At 39.7% G+C, this 22,557-nt stretch overlaps 1 protein-coding gene across 1 annotated transcript in view; it reads left to right on the top strand.

Annotated features, from left to right (window-relative positions):
* Positions 1 to 22,557, top strand: part of LOC117330096 (probable ATP-dependent RNA helicase DHX34) — a 47,067-nt gene that overhangs the window by 15,738 nt on the left and 8,772 nt on the right. Inside the window, exons 13-24 of the mRNA XM_033888314.1 lie at positions 1,295 to 1,442; positions 1,860 to 1,926; positions 2,167 to 2,274; positions 2,452 to 2,538; positions 3,236 to 3,310; positions 3,942 to 4,052; positions 6,280 to 6,435; positions 7,378 to 7,470; positions 7,744 to 7,890; positions 18,324 to 18,469; positions 19,151 to 19,261; positions 20,168 to 20,289. Coding sequence (XP_033744205.1) covers positions 1,295 to 1,442; positions 1,860 to 1,926; positions 2,167 to 2,274; positions 2,452 to 2,538; positions 3,236 to 3,310; positions 3,942 to 4,052; positions 6,280 to 6,435; positions 7,378 to 7,470; positions 7,744 to 7,890; positions 18,324 to 18,469; positions 19,151 to 19,261; positions 20,168 to 20,289 — 1,371 coding nt within the window. The remainder of the gene's footprint in view (positions 1 to 1,294; positions 1,443 to 1,859; positions 1,927 to 2,166; positions 2,275 to 2,451; positions 2,539 to 3,235; positions 3,311 to 3,941; positions 4,053 to 6,279; positions 6,436 to 7,377; positions 7,471 to 7,743; positions 7,891 to 18,323; positions 18,470 to 19,150; positions 19,262 to 20,167; positions 20,290 to 22,557) is intronic.

Raw genomic sequence — 22,557 nt, 5'->3', positions numbered from 1 at the left:
GTCCAGATTTACCATTGTCATTACCGGTAGTCACAGAATTACCTGTGTCATTACCGGTAGTCACAGATTTACCTGTGTCATTACCAGTAGTCACAGATTTACCTGTGTCATTACCTGTAGTCACAAACTTACCTGTGTCATTACCTGTAGTCCAGATTTACCATTGTCATTACCGGTAGTCACAGATTTACCATTGTCATTACCTGAAGTCCAGATTTACCATTGTCATTACCTGTAGTCCAGATTTACCATTGTCATTACCGGTAGTCACAGAATTACCTGTGTCATTACCGGTAGTCACAGATTTACCTGTGTCATTACCGGTAGTCACAGATTTACCATTGTCATTACCTGTAGTCACACATTTACCATTGTCATTACCTGTAGTCACACATTTACCATTGTTATTACCAGAAGTCAGAGAATTACCTGTGTCATCTGTAGTCACAGAATTACCTGTGTCATTACCGGTAGTCACAGATTTACCTGTGTCATTACCGGTAGTCACAGACTTACCTGTGTCATTACCTATAGTCCAGATTTACCATTGTCATTACCGGTAGTCACAGATTTACCATTGTCATTACCGGTAGTCCAGATTTACCATTGTCATTACCGGTAGTCACAGAATTACCTGTGTCATTACCGGTAGTCACAGATTTACCTGTGTCATTACCAGTAGTCACAGATTTACCTGTGTCATTACCTGTAGTCCAGATTTACCATTGTCATTACCGGTAGTCACAGATTTACCATTGTCATTACCGGTAGTCCAGATTTACCATTGTCATTACCGGTAGTCACAGAATTACCTGTGTCATTACCGGTAGTCACAGATTTACCATTGTCATTACCTGTAGTCCAGATTTACCATTGTCATTACTGGTAGTCACAGATTTACCATTGTCATTACCTGTAGTCACAGATTTACCATTGCCATTACCGGTAGTCACAGAATTACCATTGTCATTACCTGTAGTCACACATTTACCATTGTCATTACCAGAAGTCAGAGAATTACCTGTGTCATCTGTAGTCACAGATTTACCATTGTCATTACCGATAGTCATAGATTTACCTGTGTCATTACCGATAGTCGGAGATTACCATTGTCATTACTGATAGTAAAATAAAAATCCTCCTTAGCTTTATACAGTTATACCACACTATAATTAACTAAATAGACATATCTAAAAATCTTCTCCAGGACTCACAGAGACAATTCAGATTAATGTTAGATATCTAATACACAGACAGAGACAATTCAAATTAATGTTAAATATCTAATACTCAGGGAGAACTGGACCTGGAGTATGTTACCGTCTGTATGAGGACAAGGACTACGATGAGTTCCAGGAGTTTGCAACACCAGAGATACAGAGGGTGCCCCTCGACTCCCTCGTCTTACAGATGATCTCCATGGGGCTGCCTGATGCCAGGAAGTAAGAAACACATAACAATAGAAAGTTTGGTGTACAGAACTGTTTCTGGCAGTCATTAGTCCCCTGCCGATGAATCTAGGAGGACTATAGGATTTCTCTCCAACTGTCTTGTACGGTTGATTGAGGATCACAATATTTTAACCAAGTTAAAGTTTCAGGTACTTTGGGTCAAGGTCAAGGTCACTGTTAATATTTTTAGTATGGGCCAGAAGAGGATATGTATTGCTTAAGCAATATTCCGTATGCTTGTCATCTACTGGTAGGTACATGGATATACTGGTTGATATGATATGTGATGTGTATTAATGTCCTAAATGTTGAAAAAAGGTTACATGATAGTGGTGAATATCTTAATAACCTTTCTAACCTAGCTTGATGTCACATAATTATTTACTTGTGTTGAAAATCTTTCCGTAGGTTCCCATTCCTGGAAGCTCCAGAGATGAGTAGTATTGAGAACTCTATCATTTTCCTGAAGGAGCAGGTGAGTTCAACATCCAAGCCAACAACCAGCTTAAGAGAGAAAAAAAATGTTGAAAATTTGAAAATTGCTGAAGAATCATATGATAGGTATTTAAATTATTTAGGATTGAAAGGATAAAATCTTGTTTTATCTAGAACCTTTATGACAATCACGTTCTACATCTGTATATAAATTTCTGTAGAATATATTTGTTGATGGATGTGTTTTGTAATGAGAATCCTTATTTTGACTGTACTTTAGGGTGCTCTAAGGGAAGATGAAACACTCACACCGATTGGTCAGATGTTGTCACGGTTACCTGTTGATGTTGTGATTGGTAAAATGCTCATCATGGGATCCATATTTCATGTAGGTAACAATGCTGTTGTTCAACTTAGAGGTCAACTGTTGGTCAGCTTATAGGTCAGCAGTCCATGTATTCAATGTTGAGCATGATTAATGATCATTTTTAAAACCAAAAGGAGAGATCTGATAACGGGGTGTTTAAAAACAGAATGATGAACTTTGTTGGTTTGTCGTCCACAGATAACTGACCCTGTTCTCTCCATCTCTGCGTCAATGAGTGTCCAGTCTCCATTTACCAGTAAGGCACATACTGACCATGATGCTATTGTGAGTAATGTTTTAACGTAGAAATATCCTCATCAGATGTTTTAATATTTGATCAAAAGATGTTTGTTAGTTTGAAAGTGTATTAAGTGGAATTTTAGAATTGATAATTTTGAAGTAAAGTTGTATTTAAAACAATTGCTTAAGGAATATACATTGTAATGTAGTAGTGAAATACCTGATATGGAGTAATAAAAACAAAAATGTCAAATCAATGATAAGTGCCAGGTCCAATTATCTTTATTTTTCTATTCAAAATGACACAGTTGTGTTACAGTATCTAACTTTTTAAATCTAATACTGTAAACGTGGTTATTTTTGCAGGGAGTTAATTTCCTGATTTCCATATGTAAACTATACATGTGAGGGTAATTTTCGCAATCAATCCACCCATTTTTATTTCAAGATTACACAAATTTATATCAAAATAATATGTGTGGGGAAAATTTTCACGATCCAAGGTCTCCTCCCAATGTAAATTTCCCCCTCGTGTATTAATTTCCACATTTACTTTAATTTAGTTAGGACCAAAGATGGCATGATTAACAAAAAATTATATTTTCTATGAAAGCCATACTCTGAATTATTCTATGTATGGGGATGTGACAACCCTGATGGAGCTGTTATATAGATGGTTATGGTATTTCATTGTTTGGTTGTAATTATTATACAATCTATTGTTTTAACTTCGTACCTGTAGTCGGCACGGAAACCTCTGGAGTCTGAGCACGGAGACCCTTTCACTCTACTTAATGCTTTCGATGAATGGATACAGGTAAACAAATTATTTGTCAGTTTTGATAAGAATTCCAAACTTATATTCGGAAAGTTAAAATTCTAAGTTAGGAATATGAAAGCATGTAAACCATTAAACCTGTTGAAGATTTACCAACAGAGGTTTTCTGTAATCAATACTACATCACATGCACTAATTATGCCATGGCATCCAGCATCCATCAACAATTGACTTCTTCTTATTATATATAAGTACTGATCAGAATTTAACTGAATTTGGTAGGAAGCATTCCTATGTGGCTGGGATTCAAATTTATACAAATAATAGTGCGGGGCAAAAAGGGGCCATTTTGCAATATGGATATTAATGACTTCTTCTCTGGAACTAAGCAGTGTAGGACATTTATATTTCAGTGGCCGCATCCTCTATTATACTAACGAATATGGGGCTGACCCACCAGATGCCTCAGGGTCGGGTCAAAAACTGGCAATTCGGCTTTATTTATGTAAACCAATTTCAACTAATTTCCTTTAAATCTTCTTTTGAATCAGGAAGCTATGTGTTTATTAATTACAGAGTGTGTAATTTAACTTGTTTTCTTTGTAAAATGTAGTGATTAGTTTAAATTTGACATAACTACTTGATAACTACTATTTTCAATATGTCAAAGGTGAAAGCTGAAGGTCGGGGGACAAGGAAATGGTGTAGGAGAAGAGCGTTGGAGGAACAGAGATTTTATGAGATGACCAAACTTAAGGATCAGTTCAAACAGCTGCTTCAGGTAGTATCCTAGAATATAAGTAGTCCATAAAATTAAATTACGTTTATATGTTTTGATTTCATTACCATGTACTGATCTGTAGGGTATGGTTTACCATGTACTGATCTGTAGGGTATGTACTGATCTGTAGGGTATGTTTTACCATGTACTGATCTGTAGGGTATGTTTTACCTTGTACTGATCTGTAGGGTATGTTTTACCATGTACTGATCTGTAGGGTATGGTTTACCATGTACTGATCTGTAGGGTATGTTTTACCATGTACTGATCTGTAGGGTATGTTTTACCATGTACTGATCTGTAGGGTATGTTTTACCATGTACTGATCTGTAGGGTATGTACTGATCTGTAGGGTATGTTTTACCATGTACTGATCTGTAGGGTATGTTTTACCATGTACTGATCTGTAGGGTATGTTTTACCATGTACTGATCTGTAGGGTATGTTTTACCATGTACTGATCTGTAGGGTATGGTTTACCATGTACTGATCTGTAGGGTATGTTTTACCATGTACTGATCTGTAGGGTATGTACTGATCTATAGGGTATGTTTTACCGTGTACTGATCTATAGGGTATGTTTTACCATGTACTGATCTGTAGGGTATGTTTTACCATGTACTGATCTGTAGGGTCTGGTTTACCATGTACTGATCTGTAGGGTATGTTTTACCATGTACTGATCTGTAGGGATGTGTTACTATGTACAGATCTGTAGGGTATGTTTTACCATGTACTGATCTGTAGGGTATGTTTTACCATGTACTGATCTGTAGGGTATGTTTTACCATGTACTGATCTATAGGGTATGTTTTACCATGTACTGATCTGTAGGGTATGGTTTACCATGTACTGATCTGTAGGGTATGTTTTACCATGTACTGATCTATAGGGTATGTTTTACCATGTACTGATCTGTAGGGTATGCTTTACCATGTACTGATCTGTAGGGTATGTTTTACCATGTACTGATCTGTGGGGTATGGTTTACCATGTACTGATCTGTAGGGTATGTTTTACCATGTACTGATCTGTAGGGTATGGTTTACCATGTACTGATCTGTGGGGTATGTTTTACCATATACTGATCTGTAGGGTATGTTTTACCATGTACTGATCTGTAGGGTATGTTTTACCATGTACTGATCTGTAGGGTATGTTTTACCATGTACTGATCTGTAGGATATGTTTTACCATGTACTGATCTGTAGGGTATGTTTTACCATGTACTGATCTGTAGGGTATGTTTTACCATGTACTGATCTGTAGGGTATGTTTTACCATGTACTGATCTATAGGGTATGTTTTACCATGTACTGATCTGTAGGGTATGTTTTACCATGTACTGATCTGTAGGGTATGTTACATGTACTGATCTGTAGGGTATGCTTTACCATGTACTGATCTGTAGGGTATGTTTTACCATGTACTGATCTATAGGGTATGTTTTACCATGTACTGATCTGTAGGGTATGTTTTACCATGTACTGATCTGTAGGGTATGTTTTACCATGTACTGATCTGTAGGGTATGTTTTACCATGTACTGATCTGTAGGGTATGTTTTACCATGTACAGATCTGTAGGGTATGTTTTACCATGTACTGATCTGTAGGGTATGTTTTACCATGTACTGATCTGTAGGATATGTTTTACCATGTACTGATCTGTAGGGTATGCTTTACCATGTACTGATCTGTAGGGTATGTTTTACCATGTACTGATCTGTAGGATATGTTTTACCATGTACTGATCTGTAGGGTATGTTTTACCATGTACCGATCTGTAGGGTATGTTTTACCATGTACTGATCTGTAGGGTATGTTTTACCATGTACTGATCTGTAGGGTATGTTTTACCATGTACTGGTCTATAGGGTATGTTTTACCATGTACTGATCTGTAGGGTATGTTTTACCATATACTGATCTATAGGGTATGTTTTACCATGAACTGATCTGTAGGGTATGTTTTACCATGTACTGATCTGTAGGGTATGTACTGATCTGTAGGGTATGTTTTACCATGTACTGATCTGTGGGGTATGGTTTACCATGTACTGATCTGTAGGGTATGTTTTACCATGAACTGACCTGTAGGGTATGGTTTACCATGTACCGATCTGTAGGGTATGTTTTACCATGTACTGATCTGTAGGGTATGTTTTACCATGTACTGATCTGTAGGGTATGGTTTACGATTTGATGAAGGTTTTGTTGATGTACACAGGATCACAATTTGTTGGACAACATAGCAGAGGCTGACCGTTTTTACACCAGCGACGAGAGGCGCAGACAACATGCAGACAGGAAGCGACTTGGTCAGTTGAAACGTGAGAAAGCCAATGAGTCAAAGAGGAGAAAAGTACTGAAGCTTGAAGACGGGGTGAGAAATATATAAACTGTCCATGCTTTTTCCTGTGTGAAGAGATGAAACAGTTTTTTGTTCCTCTTTGATTCAGGGTTCCCTTTTGCACTAAGTGGTACTGGCTACGTCATTGAAGGACATATCAGAGTTCTGCCTCATGCTATTCAGAAAAATAAAACATATGTACACGATATCCCATGATGCTCCCTACCAGTGCTGGTTTGTTGTGTCTTCTCGGGAAGTTGAGAAAAAGATCAGTCTGTGCTATCGTGGTTGTGTCCTTGGGCAAGACAATTTACCCTAATTGTGATAGGCTTCTCATATGTTGTTCAGTGAGGTAGTCACAAACTACTACTAGGAGACCCTGCCTCAAAATGACCCAGGCTATTCACAGGGCGATAAACTCAACAACAAACAAACAATTGTTATTACGGGGACATGAATGTCAGTTTAACCTTGTTCTTTACCTTTATAGGACAATACTTTCAATTTAGCCTTGACCTTTGTAATTAATAGGATATGGTTATATCAGTTTAACTTTGACCTTAACCTTTTCTAGGTTACACTATAAATATTGCCTTGACATTTAATTTGCCATTAACATGACAAGGCTACAAGTTTAACCTTGACCTTTACCTTTTTATAGGGTTACACTATCAGTATATAGTCTTGACCTTTGTCATTAACATGACAATTCTATGAGCTTAACTTTGACCATTACCTTTATACAACTACTCTAAAAATATGGCCTTGACCTTTGTCATTCACATGACAAGGCTTCTAGTTTAACTTTGACCTTTACAGAACTACTCTATAAATATGGCCTTGACCTTTGTCATTCACATGACAAGGCTTCTAGTTTAACTTTGACCTTTACAGAACTACTCTATAAATATGGCCTTGACCTTTGTCATTCACATGACAAGGCTACTAGTTTAACCTTGACCTTTACCTGTACAGGATTACACTATCAGTGATGGAGAGGAGGATGACAAGGGGGAGGATATCAAAGATCTGGAGTTCCGTCTGTCACATGACATAGATAAGTTGCATGTAAGTTCACTAAAACAAAATCAAATAAAAATCTTAATTATAGCAGTGCAATTTTGTAGGAGATGATCCCATTTTTGAAAGAAAACAAATAATGTAATCTTTTAAAAATTGGCCTATAGATGAAAGTCTGGCTTTAACAGTTCCCCATCCCTCAAAGCCGATATGGCTATAAATGTTTTTTCTGAATTAATTTAAAACAATGCTGTATAAAATGTTTCACTAAATTGTACTGGTTATTGGTTAGGTTAAAATGTCTATTCATTTGACGTACAGGAAACTTCCAACAAGAATCGTAACTTCAGTCGCCGTGATGTCAACCTCCTGAAGATTATCCTTTGTAGTGGTCTCTACCCACAAGTAGCCATAGCTGATGATTGTAATAGCTACAAGTCTGACTCAGAACAGTCCTTCCACACCAAGGTACGCAATATTACCTACTAGTCTGACTCAGAACAATCCTTCCATACCAAGGTACGCAATATTACCTACTAGTCTGACTCAGAACAATCCTTCCATACCAAGGTATGCAATATTACCTACAAGTCTGACTCAGAACAATCCTTCTACACCAAGGTACGCGAATATTACCTACAAGTCTGACTCAGAACAATCCTTCTACACCAAGGTACGTAATATTACCTACAAGTCTGACTCAGAACAATCCTTCTACACCAAGGTACGTAATATTACCTACAAGTCTGACTCAGAACAATCCTTCCATACCAAGGTATGCAATATTACCTACAAGTCTGACTCAGAACAATCCTTCTACACCAAGGTACGCGAATATTACCTACAAGTCTGACTCAGAACAATCCTTCCATACCAAGGTACGCAATATTAATTACCTACAAGTCTGACTCAGAACAGTCCTTCCATACCAAGGTACTCAATATTACCTACAAGTCTGACTCAGAACAATCCTTCCATACCAAGTTACTCAATATATTAATTACCTACAAGTCTGACTCAGAACAGTCCTTCCATACCAAGGTACTCAATATTACCTACAAGTCTGACTCAGAACAATCCTTCCATACCAAGTTACTCAATATATTAATTACCTACAAGTCTGACTCAGAACAATCCTTCCTTACCAAGTTACTCAATATATTAATTACCTACAAGTCTGACTCAGAACAATCCTTCCACACCAAGGTACGTAATATTACCTACAAGTCTGACTCAGAACAATCCTTCCACACCAAGGTACGTAATATTACCTACAAGTCTGACTCAGAACAGTCCTTCCATACCAAGGTACGTAATATTACCTACAAGTCTGACTCAGAACAAGCCTTCCACACCAAGGTACGTAATATTACCTACAAGTCTGACTCAGAACAATCCTTCCATACCAAGGTACGCAATATTACCTACAAGTCTGACTCAGAACAGTCCTTCCACACCAAGGTACGTAATATTACCTACAAGTCTGACTCAGAACAAGCCTTCCACACCAAGGTACGTAATATTACCTACAAGTCTGACTCAGAACAGTCCTTCCATACCAAGGTACGTAATATTACCTACAAGTCTGACTCAGAACAAGCCTTCCACACCAAGGTACGTAATATTACCTACAAGTCTGACTCAGAACAATCCTTCCACACCAAGGTACGTAATATTACCTACAAGTCTGACTTAGAACAATCCTTCCATACCAAGGTACGTAATATTACCTACAAGTCTGACTCAGAACAGTCCTTCCATACCAAGGTACGCAATATTACCTACAAGTCTGACTCAGAACAATCCTTCTACACCAAGGTACGCAATATTACCTACAAGTCTGACTCAGAACAAGCCTTCCACACCAAGGTACGCAATATTACCTACAAGTCTGACTCAGAACAATCCTTCCATACCAAGGTACGTAATATTACCTACAAGTCTGACTCAGAACAATCCTTCCACACCAAGGATACGCAATATTACCTACAAGTCTGACTCAGAACAATCCTTCTACACCAAGGTACGTAATATTACCTACAAGTCTGACTCAGAACAATCCTTCCATACCAAGGTATGCAATATTACCTACAAGTCTGACTCAGAACAATCCTTCTACACCAAGGTACGCGAATATTACCTACAAGTCTGACTCAGAACAATCCTTCCATACCAAGGTACGCAATATTAATTACCTACAAGTCTGACTCAGAACAGTCCTTCCATACCAAGGTACTCAATATTACCTACAAGTCTGACTCAGAACAATCCTTCCATACCAAGTTACTCAATATATTAATTACCTACAAGTCTGACTCAGAACAATCCTTCCATACCAAGTTACTCAATATATTAATTACCTACAAGTCTGACTCAGAACAGTCCTTCCATACCAAGGTACTCAATATTACCTACAAGTCTGACTCAGAACAATCCTTCCATACCAAGTTACTCAATATATTAATTACCTACAAGTCTGACTCAGAACAATCCTTCCTTACCAAGTTACTCAATATATTAATTACCTACAAGTCTGACTCAGAACAATCCTTCCACACCAAGGTACGTAATATTACCTACAAGTCTGACTCAGAACAATCCTTCCACACCAAGGTACGTAATATTACCTACAAGTCTGACTCAGAACAGTCCTTCCATACCAAGGTACGTAATATTACCTACAAGTCTGACTCAGAACAAGCCTTCCACACCAAGGTACGTAATATTACCTACAAGTCTGACTCAGAACAATCCTTCCATACCAAGGTACGCAATATTACCTACAAGTCTGACTCAGAACAGTCCTTCCACACCAAGGTACGTAATATTACCTACAAGTCTGACTCAGAACAAGCCTTCCACACCAAGGTACGTAATATTACCTACAAGTCTGACTCAGAACAGTCCTTCCATACCAAGGTACGTAATATTACCTACAAGTCTGACTCAGAACAAGCCTTCCACACCAAGGTACGTAATATTACCTACAAGTCTGACTCAGAACAATCCTTCCACACCAAGGTACGTAATATTACCTACAAGTCTGACTTAGAACAATCCTTCCATACCAAGGTACGTAATATTACCTACAAGTCTGACTCAGAACAGTCCTTCCATACCAAGGTACGCAATATTACCTACAAGTCTGACTCAGAACAATCCTTCTACACCAAGGTACGCAATATTACCTACAAGTCTGACTCAGAACAAGCCTTCCACACCAAGGTACGTAATATTACCTACAAGTCTGACTCAGAACAATCCTTCCATACCAAGGTACGTAATATTACCTACAAGTCTGACTCAGAACAATCCTTCCACACCAAGGATACGCAATATTACCTACAAGTCTGACTCAGAACAATCCTTCCACACCAAGGTACGTAATATTACCTACAAGTCTGACTCGGAACAATCCTTCTACACCAAGGTACGCGAATATTACCTACAAGTCTGACTCAGAACAATCCTTCTACACCAAGGTACGTAATATTACCTACAAGTCTGACTCAGAACAATCCTTCTACACCAAGGTACGTAATATTACCTACAAGTCTGACTCAGAACAATCCTTCTACACCAAGGTACGCAATATTACCTACAAGTCTGACTCAGAACAATCCTTCCATACCAAGGTACGTAATATTACCTACAAGTCTGACTCAGAACAATCCTTCCATACCAAGGTACGCAATATTAATTACCTACAAGTCTGACTCAGAACAATCCTTCCATACCAAGGTACGCAATATTACCTACAAGTCTGACTCAGAACAATCCTTCTACACCAAGGTACGCGAATATTACCTACAAGTCTGACTCGGAACAATCCTTCTACACCAAGGTACGCGAATATTACCTACAAGTCTGACTCAGAACAATCCTTCTACACCAAGGTACGTAATATTACCTACAAGTCTGACTCAGAACAATCCTTCTACACCAAGGTACGTAATATTACCTACAAGTCTGACTCAGAACAATCCTTCTACACCAAGGTACGTAATATTACCTACAAGTCTGACTCGGAACAATCCTTCTACACCAAGGTACGTAATATTACCTACAAGTCTGACTCAGAACAATCCTTCTACACCAAGGTACGTAATATTACCTACAAGTCTGACTCAGAACAATCCTTCCACACCAAGGTACGTAATATTACCTACAAGTCTGACTCAGAACAATCCTTCCACACCAAGGTACGTAATATTACCTACAAGTCTGACTCAGAACAGTCCTTCCATACCAAGGTACGTAATATTACCTACAAGTCTGACTCAGAACAAGCCTTCCACACCAAGGTACGTAATATTACCTACAAATCTGACTCAGAACAATCCTTCCATACCAAGGTACGCAATATTACCTACAAGTCTGACTCAGAACAGTCCTTCCATACCAAGGTACGCAATATTACCTACAAGTCTGACTCAGAACAATCCTTCTACACCAAGGTACGTAATATTACCTACAAGTCTGACTCAGAACAATCCTTCCATACCAAGGTATGCAATATTACCTACAAGTCTGACTCAGAACAATCCTTCTACACCAAGGTACGCGAATATTACCTACAAGTCTGACTCAGAACAATCCTTCCATACCAAGGTACGCAATATTAATTACCTACAAGTCTGACTCAGAACAATCCTTCCATACCAAGGTACACAATATTACCTACAAGTCTGACTCAGAACAATCCTTCCATACCAAGGTACACAATATTAATTACCTACAAGTCTGACTCAGAACAATCCTTCCATACCAAGTTACTCAATATATTAATTACCTACAAGTCTGACTCAGAACAGTCCTTCCATACCAAGGTACTCAATATTACCTACAAGTCTGACTCAGAACAATCCTTCCATACCAAGTTACTCAATATATTAATTACCTACAAGTCTGACTCAGAACAATCCTTCCATACCAAGTTACTCAATATATTAATTACCTACAAGTCTGACTCAGAACAATCCTTCCACACCAAGGTACGTAATATTACCTACAAGTCTGACTCAGAACAATCCTTCCACACCAAGGTACGTAATATTACCTACAAGTCTGACTCAGAACAGTCCTTCCATACCAAGGTACGTAATATTACCTACAAGTCTGACTCAGAACAAGCCTTCCACACCAAGGTACGTAATATTACCTACAAGTCTGACTCAGAACAATCCTTCCATACCAAGGTACGCAATATTACCTACAAGTCTGACTCAGAACAGTCCTTCCATACCAAGGTACGTAATATTACCTACAAGTCTGACTCAGAACAAGCCTTCCACACCAAGGTAGGTAATATTACCTACAAGTCTGACTCAGAACAAGCCTTCCACACCAAGGTACGTAATATTACCTACAAGTCTGACTCAGAACAGTCCTTCCATACCAAGGTACGTAATATTACCTACAAGTCTGACTCAGAACAATCCTTCCATACCAAGGTATGCAATATTACCTACAAGTCTGACTCAGAACAATCCTTCTACACCAAGGTACGCGAATATTACCTACAAGTCTGACTCAGAACAATCCTTCCATACCAAGGTACGCAATATTACCTACAAGTCTGACTCAGAACAGTCCTTCCATACCAAGGTACGTAATATTACCTACAAGTCTGACTCAGAACAAGCCTTCCACACCAAGGTACGTAATATTACCTACAAGTCTGACTCAGAACAAGCCTTCCACACCAAGGTACGTAATATTACCTACAAGTCTGACTCAGAACAATCCTTCCATACCAAGGTACGTAATATTACCTACAAGTCTGACTCAGAACAGTCCTTCCATACCAAGGTACGCAATATTACCTACAAGTCTGACTCAGAACAATCCTTCTACACCAAGGTACGCACTATTACCTACAAGTCTGACTCAGAACAAGCCTTCCACACCAAGGTACGTAATATTACCTACAAGTCTGACTCAGAACAATCCTTCCATACCAAGGTACGTAATATTACCTACAAGTCTGACTCAGAACAATCCTTCCACACCAAGGATACGCAATATTACCTACAAGTCTGACTCAGAACAATCCTTCCACACCAAGGTACGTAATATTACCTACAAGTCTGACTCGGAACAATCCTTCTACACCAAGGTACGCGAATATTACCTACAAGTCTGACTCAGAACAATCCTTCTACACCAAGGTACGTAATATTACCTACAAGTCTGACTCAGAACAATCCTTCTACACCAAGGTACGTAATATTACCTACAAGTCTGACTCAGAACAATCCTTCTACACCAAGGTACGTAATATTACCTACAAGTCTGACTCAGAACAATCCTTCCATACCAAGGTACGTAATATTACCTACAAGTCTGACTCAGAACAATCCTTCCATACCAAGGTACGCAATATTAATTACCTACAAGTCTGACTCAGAACAATCCTTCCATACCAAGGTACGCAATATTACCTACAAGTCTGACTCAGAACAATCCTTCTACACCAAGGTACGCGAATATTACCTACAAGTCTGACTCGGAACAATCCTTCTACACCAAGGTACGCGAATATTACCTACAAGTCTGACTCAGAACAATCCTTCTACACCAAGGTACGTAATATTACCTACAAGTCTGACTCAGAACAATCCTTCTACACCAAGGTACGTAATATTACCTACAAGTCTGACTCAGAACAATCCTTCTACACCAAGGTACGTAATATTACCTACAAGTCTGACTCGGAACAATCCTTCTACACCAAGGTACGTAATATTACCTACAAGTCTGACTCAGAACAATCCTTCTACACCAAGGTACGTAATATTACCTACAAGTCTGACTCAGAACAATCCTTCCACACCAAGGTACGTAATATTACCTACAAGTCTGACTCAGAACAATCCTTCCACACCAAGGTACGTAATATTACCTACAAGTCTGACTCAGAACAATCCTTCTACACCAAGGTACGTAATATTACCTACAAGTCTGACTCGGAACAATCCTTCTACACCAAGGTACGTAATATTACCTACAAGTCTGACTCGGAACAATCCTTCTACACCAAGGTACGTAATATTACCTACAAGTCTGACTCAGAACAATCCTTCTACACCAAGGTACGTAATATTACCTACAAGTCTGACTCAGAACAATCCTTCCACACCAAGGTACGTAATATTACCTACAAGTCTGACTCAGAACAATCCTTCCACACCAAGGTACGTAATATTACCTACAAGTCTGACTCAGAACAGTCCTTCCATACCAAGGTACGTAATATTACCTACAAGTCTGACTCAGAACAAGCCTTCCACACCAAGGTACGTAATATTACCTACAAATCTGACTCAGAACAATCCTTCCATACCAAGGTACGCAATATTACCTACAAGTCTGACTCAGAACAGTCCTTCCATACCAAGGTACGCAATATTACCTACAAGTCTGACTCAGAACAATCTTTCTACACCAAGGTACGTAATATTACCTACAAGTCTGACTCAGAACAATCCTTCCATACCAAGGTATGCAATATTACCTACAAGTCTGACTCAGAACAATCCTTCTACACCAAGGTACGCGAATATTACCTACAAGTCTGACTCAGAACAATCCTTCCATACCAAGGTACGCAATATTAATTACCTACAAGTCTGACTCAGAACAATCCTTCCATACCAAGGTACTCAATATTACCTACAAGTCTGACTCAGAACAATCCTTCCATACCAAGTTACTCAATATATTAATTACCTACAAGTCTGACTCAGAACAATCCTTCCATACCAAGTTACTCAATATATTAATTACCTACAAGTCTGACTCAGAACAGTCCTTCCATACCAAGGTACTCAATATTACCTACAAGTCTGACTCAGAACAATCCTTCCATACCAAGTTACTCAATATATTAATTACCTACAAGTCTGACTCAGAACAATCCTTCCATACCAAGTTACTCAATATATTAATTACCTACAAGTCTGACTCAGAACAATCCTTCCACACCAAGGTACGTAATATTACCTACAAGTCTGACTCAGAACAATCCTTCCACACCAAGGTACGTAATATTACCTACAAGTCTGACTCAGAACAGTCCTTCCATACCAAGGTACGTAATATTACCTACAAGTCTGACTCAGAACAAGCCTTCCACACCAAGGTACGTAATATTACCTACAAGTCTGACTCAGAACAATCCTTCCATACCAAGGTACGCAATATTACCTACAAGTCTGACTCAGAACAGTCCTTCCATACCAAGGTACGTAATATTACCTACAAGTCTGACTCAGAACAAGCCTTCCACACCAAGGTAGGTAATATTACCTACAAGTCTGACTCAGAACAAGCCTTCCACACCAAGGTACGTAATATTACCTACAAGTCTGACTCAGAACAGTCCTTCCATACCAAGGTACGTAATATTACCTACAAGTCTGACTCAGAACAATCCTTCCATACCAAGGTATGCAATATTACCTACAAGTCTGACTCAGAACAATCCTTCTACACCAAGGTACGCGAATATTACCTACAAGTCTGACTCAGAACAATCCTTCCATACCAAGGTACGCAATATTACCTACAAGTCTGACTCAGAACAGTCCTTCCATACCAAGGTACGTAATATTACCTACAAGTCTGACTCAGAACAAGCCTTCCACACCAAGGTACGTAATATTACCTACAAGTCTGACTCAGAACAAGCCTTCCACACCAAGGTACGTAATATTACCTACAAGTCTGACTCAGAACAATCCTTCCATACCAAGGTACGTAATATTACCTACAAGTCTGACTCAGAACAGTCCTTCCATACCAAGGTACGCAATATTACCTACAAGTCTGACTCAGAACAATCCTTCTACACCAAGGTACGCAATATTACCTACAAGTCTGACTCAGAACAAGCCTTCCACACCAAGGTACGTAATATTACCTACAAGTCTGACTCAGAACAATCCTTCCATACCAAGGTACGTAATATTACCTACAAGTCTGACTCAGAACAATCCTTCCACACCAAGGATACGCAATATTACCTACAAGTCTGACTCAGAACAATCCTTCCACACCAAGGTACGTAATATTACCTACAAGTCTGACTCGGAACAATCCTTCTACACCAAGGTACGCGAATATTACCTACAAGTCTGACTCAGAACAATCCTTCTACACCAAGGTACGTAATATTACCTACAAGTCTGACTCAGAACAATCCTTCTACACCAAGGTACGTAATATTACCTACAAGTCTGACTCAGAACAATCCTTCTACACCAAGGTACGTAATATTACCTACAAGTCTGACTCAGAACAATCCTTCCATACCAAGGTACGTAATATTACCTACAAGTCTGACTCAGAACAATCCTTCCATACCAAGGTACGCAATATTAATTACCTACAAGTCTGACTCAGAACAATCCTTCCATACCAAGGTACGCAATATTACCTACAAGTCTGACTCAGAACAATCCTTCTACACCAAGGTACGCGAATATTACCTACAAGTCTGACTCGGAACAATCCTTCTACACCAAGGTACGCGATTATTACCTACAAGTCTGACTCAGAACAATCCTTCTACACCAAGGTACGTAATATTACCTACAAGTCTGACTCAGAACAATCCTTCTACACCAAGGTACGTAATATTACCTACAAGTCTGACTCAGAACAATCCTTCTACACCAAGGTACGTAATATTACCTACAAGTCTGACTCAGAACAATCCTTCTACACCAAGGTACGTAATATTACCTACAAGTCTGACTCAGAACAATCCTTCCACACCAAGGTACGTAATATTACCTACAAGTCTGACTCAGAACAGTCCTTCCATACCAAGGTACGTAATATTACCTACAAGTCTGACTCAGAACAAGCCTTCCACACCAAGGTACGTAATATTACCTACAAGTCTGACTCAGAACAATCCTTCCATACCAAGGTACGCAATATTACCTACAAGTCTGACTCAGAACAGTCCTTCCATACCAAGGTACGCAATATTACCTACAAGTCTGACTCAGAACAGTCCTTCCATACCAAGGTACGCAATATTACCTACAAGTCTGACTCAGAACAATCCTTCTACACCAAGGTACGTAATATTACCTACAAGTCTGACTCAGAACAATCCTTCCACACCAAGGTACGTAATATTACCTACAAGTCTGACTCAGAACAGTCCTTCCATACCAAGGTACGTAATATTACCTACAAGTCTGACTCAGAACAAGCCTTCCACACCAAGGTACGTAATATTACCTACAAGTCTGACTCAGAACAATCCTTCCATACCAAGGTACGCAATATTACCTACAAGTCTGACTCAGAACAGTCCTTCCATACCAAGGTACGCAATATTACCTACAAGTCTGACTCAGAACAATCCTTCTACACCAAGGTACACAATATTAATTACCTACATGTCTGACTCAGAATGATTCTTCCGCATGAAAGTGTTGGATATTAGTTATATTTCTGACCAGTCCTTGTAGACTAATTAGTGACTTTGGGGCTTTAGTATACAAGCCTCATGCACTGTCAATGTCAATTTTGATTAAATGCCATTGTCACCAGACCTAAACCTATTTACCATAAATCAAGTAAAATGCAGCATGTTTTAGTTGTTGACAAGGTCACATCCCCAAGATCAAAACAGAGAATATTATTAGATATATTATACATATACAAGCATCACATCCCCAGGATCAAAACAGAGAATATTATAGAGATATATTATACACACACAAGCATCACATCTCCGAGATCAAAACAGAGAATATTAGAGATATGTTATACACACACAAACATCACATCCCCAGGATCAAAACAGAGAATATTATAGAGATATATTATACACACACAAATGTTTGTTAAAATTCTGAGTGTCATTATATTTTATCTAGAGTAAGCCGTTCCTCCTTCTCCACCCTACCAGTGTGTTTGCCTGTCATCCAGATCTGCTTCAGGTGGACGAGGTAAAAGTGGACACAAAGACACCCAGTGACCTTCAAGGAAAACTCAACCACAAGCATCAACTCCTCACATTTGTGTAGGTTTTAACACTTAATGAGTTATAGAGGATTCAAACTTAATATCATCACACTCTGATTCTCTTACATATGTTATTACATCGACCTGATTTTGAATGACAGTACATTATCACATCGACCTGATTTTGTTTGACAGTACGTTATTACATCGACCTGATTTTGTATGACAGTACATTATTACATGGACCTGATTTTGTATGACAGTACGTTATCACATCAACCTGATTTTGTATGACAGTACGTTATAACATCGACCTGATTTTGTATGACAGAACATTATTACATCGACCTGATTTTGTATGACAGTACATTATTACATTGACCTGATTTTGTATGACGGTACGTTATTACATCGACCCGATTTTGTATGACAGTACGTTATAACATTGACCTGATTTTGTATGACAGTACGTTATTACATCGTCCTGATTTTGTATGACAGTACGTTATTACATCGACCTGATTTTGTATGACAGTACATTATCACATCAACCTGATTTTGTATGACAGTACGTTATTACATCGACCTGATTTTGTATGACAGTACATTATCACATCAACCTGATTTTGTATGACAGTACATTATCACATCAACCTGATTTTGTATGACAGTACATTATCACATCAACCTGATTTTGTATGACAGTACATTATCACATCAACCTGATTTTGTATGACAGGTCGTTGTTGGAGACTACCAAGCCTTACCTGATGAACACAATGAGGGTTCCAGCTCTACAGACCACCACACTCTTCTCCAACTTCATAGACACTAACTCAGACTGCACCAGGTATGTATTACACATCAGGTTTTTGATCAGTAGTCAGTTTTAACAAGTATTCAAATCTTTCTTCATATGACTCCAGGAACATAATGATGGTATACAGAATTAAGTTGGTCCGTCTTTCCAAAGGATTGATATATTCTGGACATCTATTTCTAATCTATTTACAAAACAACCAAAGGAAATTCTGTCGGTGAATTGATCAATATAATGCTCTTTGAAAACAAGCAAGCAGTCTGATTGGTTGACAATCATAGTTAGTATATATATATTGTTTACAGAGCTGTCGACCATTCAGACTGTCTATTGCAAAACCTCTCTGAAATAGAAAGCCTATATTCGTTCCACAGTTGATGTATAATCCCCTTCCATGACTGCTTTGGGTCCATTTTCTCAAATCTTTATCACTATCACACAACAAAAGCTAATATCTTTTCTATAACTTCTAGGATATATAACAATAGGTGTGTAACAGAACGCAGGATTAATTAAATTTAAATCACTGCCACCGCTAGGGATCGAACCCGGGACCTCTGGCTTACTAGTCTTACACTCAACCGATCGAGCGGTATATTGCGGCTATTATTTACCAGGGTTACATACTCCCCCTCCAGGAAAGAACTCGTCCTCGAGTTTCCAGGGGTAACAGCGATGCTTTCGCAAGCAGCGATGAGTATCATTCCCGAGTCCCTACATGGGCGCCAATGTAAAAGAACACAGGATTAATTAAATTTAAATCACTGCCTCCGCAAGGAATCAAACCCGGGACCTCTGGCTTATTAGTCTTACACTCACCGATCGAGCTAAAGAGAAGATCTCTCTAGCCGAGCGGTATATTGCGGCTAGTATTTACCAGGGTTACAGGTGTTTATATAATAGGGTGTTGAAAGATACATCTTGATTGGATTTCAGACTTGTGTGTGATGGCTGGCTGGAGATCCGTTTCTCTGATCAGGAGTCTGCCCAACATATCATGTCTGCTGTGATACAACTACGGGCTACATGGCAGAATCTTCTGACCTTAAGGCTACAGGGTAAGTATAGCTATAGGCCACATGTCAGAACCTACTGACCCTTAGGCTACAGGGTAAGTATAGCTATGGGCCACACGGCAGAACCTACTGACCCTAAGGCTACAGAGTGAGTATAGCTATGGGTCACACGTCAGAACCTACTGACCCTAAGGCTACAGAGTGAGTATAGCTATGGGTCACACGTCAGAACCTACTGACCCTAAGGTTACAGGGTAAGTATAGCTATGGGTCACACGTCAGAACCTACTGACCCTAAGGCTACAGAGTGAGTATAGCTATGGGTCACACGTCAGAACCTACTGACCCTAAGGCTACAGGGTGAGTATAGCTATGGGTCACACGTCAGAACCTACTGACCCTAAGGCTACAGAGTGAGTATAGCTATGGGCTATATGTCAGAACCTACTGACCCTAAGGTTACAGGGTAAGTATAGCTATAGGCTATATGTCAGAACCTACTGACCCTAAGGTTACAGGGTGAGTATAGCAATGGTCCACATGTCAGAACCTACTGACCCTAAGGCTACAGGGTAAGTATAGCTATGGGCCACATGTCAGAACCTACTGACCCTAAGGTTACAGGGTGAGTATAGCAATGGTCCACATGTCAGAACCTACTGACCCTAAGGCTACAGGGTAAGTATAGCTATGGGCCACATGTCAGAACCTACTGACCCTAAGGTTACAGGGTAGGTATAGCTATGGGCCACATGTCAGAACCTACTGACCCTAAGGCTACAGGGTAAGTATAGCTATGGGCCACATGTCAGAACCTACTGACCCTAAGGTTACAGGGTAAGTATAGCTATAGGCTATATGTCAAAACCTGCTTACAAAGGTTACGGGGTAAGTATAGCTATGGGCCACATATCAGAACCTACTTGCCCTAAGGCTACAGGGTAAGTATAGCTATGGGCCACATTGCAGAAACTACTGACCCTTAGGCTACAGGGTAAGTATAGCTATGGGCCACATGGCAGAATCTACTGACCTTTAGGTTACAGGGTAAGTATAGCAATGGGCCACATGACAGAACCTACTGACCCTAAGGCTACAAGGTAAGTATAGCTATAGGCTATATGTCAGAACCTACTGACCCTAAGGCTACAGGGTAAGTATAGCTATAGGCCACATGTCAGAACCTGCTGACCCTAAGGCTACAGGTTAAGTATAGCTATGGGCCACATGTCAGAACCTACTGACCCTTAGGCTACAGGGTAAGTATAGCTATGGGCCACATGACAGAACCTGCTGACTCTAAGGTTACAGGGTAAGTATAGCTATGGGCCACATGTCAGAACCTACTTCCCCTTAGGCTACAGGGTAAGTATAGCTATGGGCCACATGACAGAACCTGCTGACTCTAAGGCTACAGGGTAAGTATAGCTATGGGCCACATGTCAGAACCTACTGACCCTAAGGCTACAGGGTAAGTATAGCTATGGGTCACATGTCAGAACCTACTGACCCTAAGGCTACAGGGTAAGTATAGCTACGGGCCACATGTCAGAACCTACTGACCCTAAGGTTACAGGGTAAGTATAGCTATAGGCTATATGTCAGAACCTGCTGACCCTAAGGCTACAGGGTAAGTATAGCTATGGTCCACATGTCAGAACCTACTGACCCTAAGGCTACAGAGTGAGTATAGCTATGGGCCACATGTCAGAACCTACTGACCCTAAGGCTACAGAGTGAGTATAGCTACGGGCCACATGTCAGAACCTACTGACCCTAAGGCTACAGGGTAAGTATAGCTATGGTCCACACGTCAGAACCTACTGACCCTAAGGCTACAAGGTAAGTATAGGGCCACACGTCAGAACCTACTGACCCTAAGGCTACAGGGTAAATATAGCTATGGGCCACATGTCAGAACCTACTGACCCTAAGGCTACAGGGTAAGTATAGGGCCACACGTCAGAACCTACTGACCCTAAGGCTACAGGGTAAGTATAGCTATGGTCCACATGGCAGAACCTACTGACCCTAAGGCTACAGGGTAAGTATAGCTATGGGCCACATGTCAGAACCTACTGACCCTAAGGCTACAGGGTAAGTATAGCTATGGGCCACATGTCAGAACCTACTGACCCTAAGGTTACAGGGTAAGTATAGCTATGGGTCACATGTCAGAACCTGCTGACCCTAAGGCTACAGGGTAAGTATAGCTATGGTCCACATGTCAGAACCTACTGACCCTAAGGCTACAGGGTAAGTATAGCTATGGGCCACATGTCAGAACCTACTGACCCTAAGGCTACAGGG

This window comes from Pecten maximus, chromosome 6 (assembly GCF_902652985.1).
Source record: "Pecten maximus chromosome 6, xPecMax1.1, whole genome shotgun sequence".
Classification (NCBI taxonomy): domain Eukaryota; kingdom Metazoa; phylum Mollusca; class Bivalvia; order Pectinida; family Pectinidae; genus Pecten; species Pecten maximus.
This window is presented reverse-complemented; position numbering and strand designations above follow the sequence as displayed.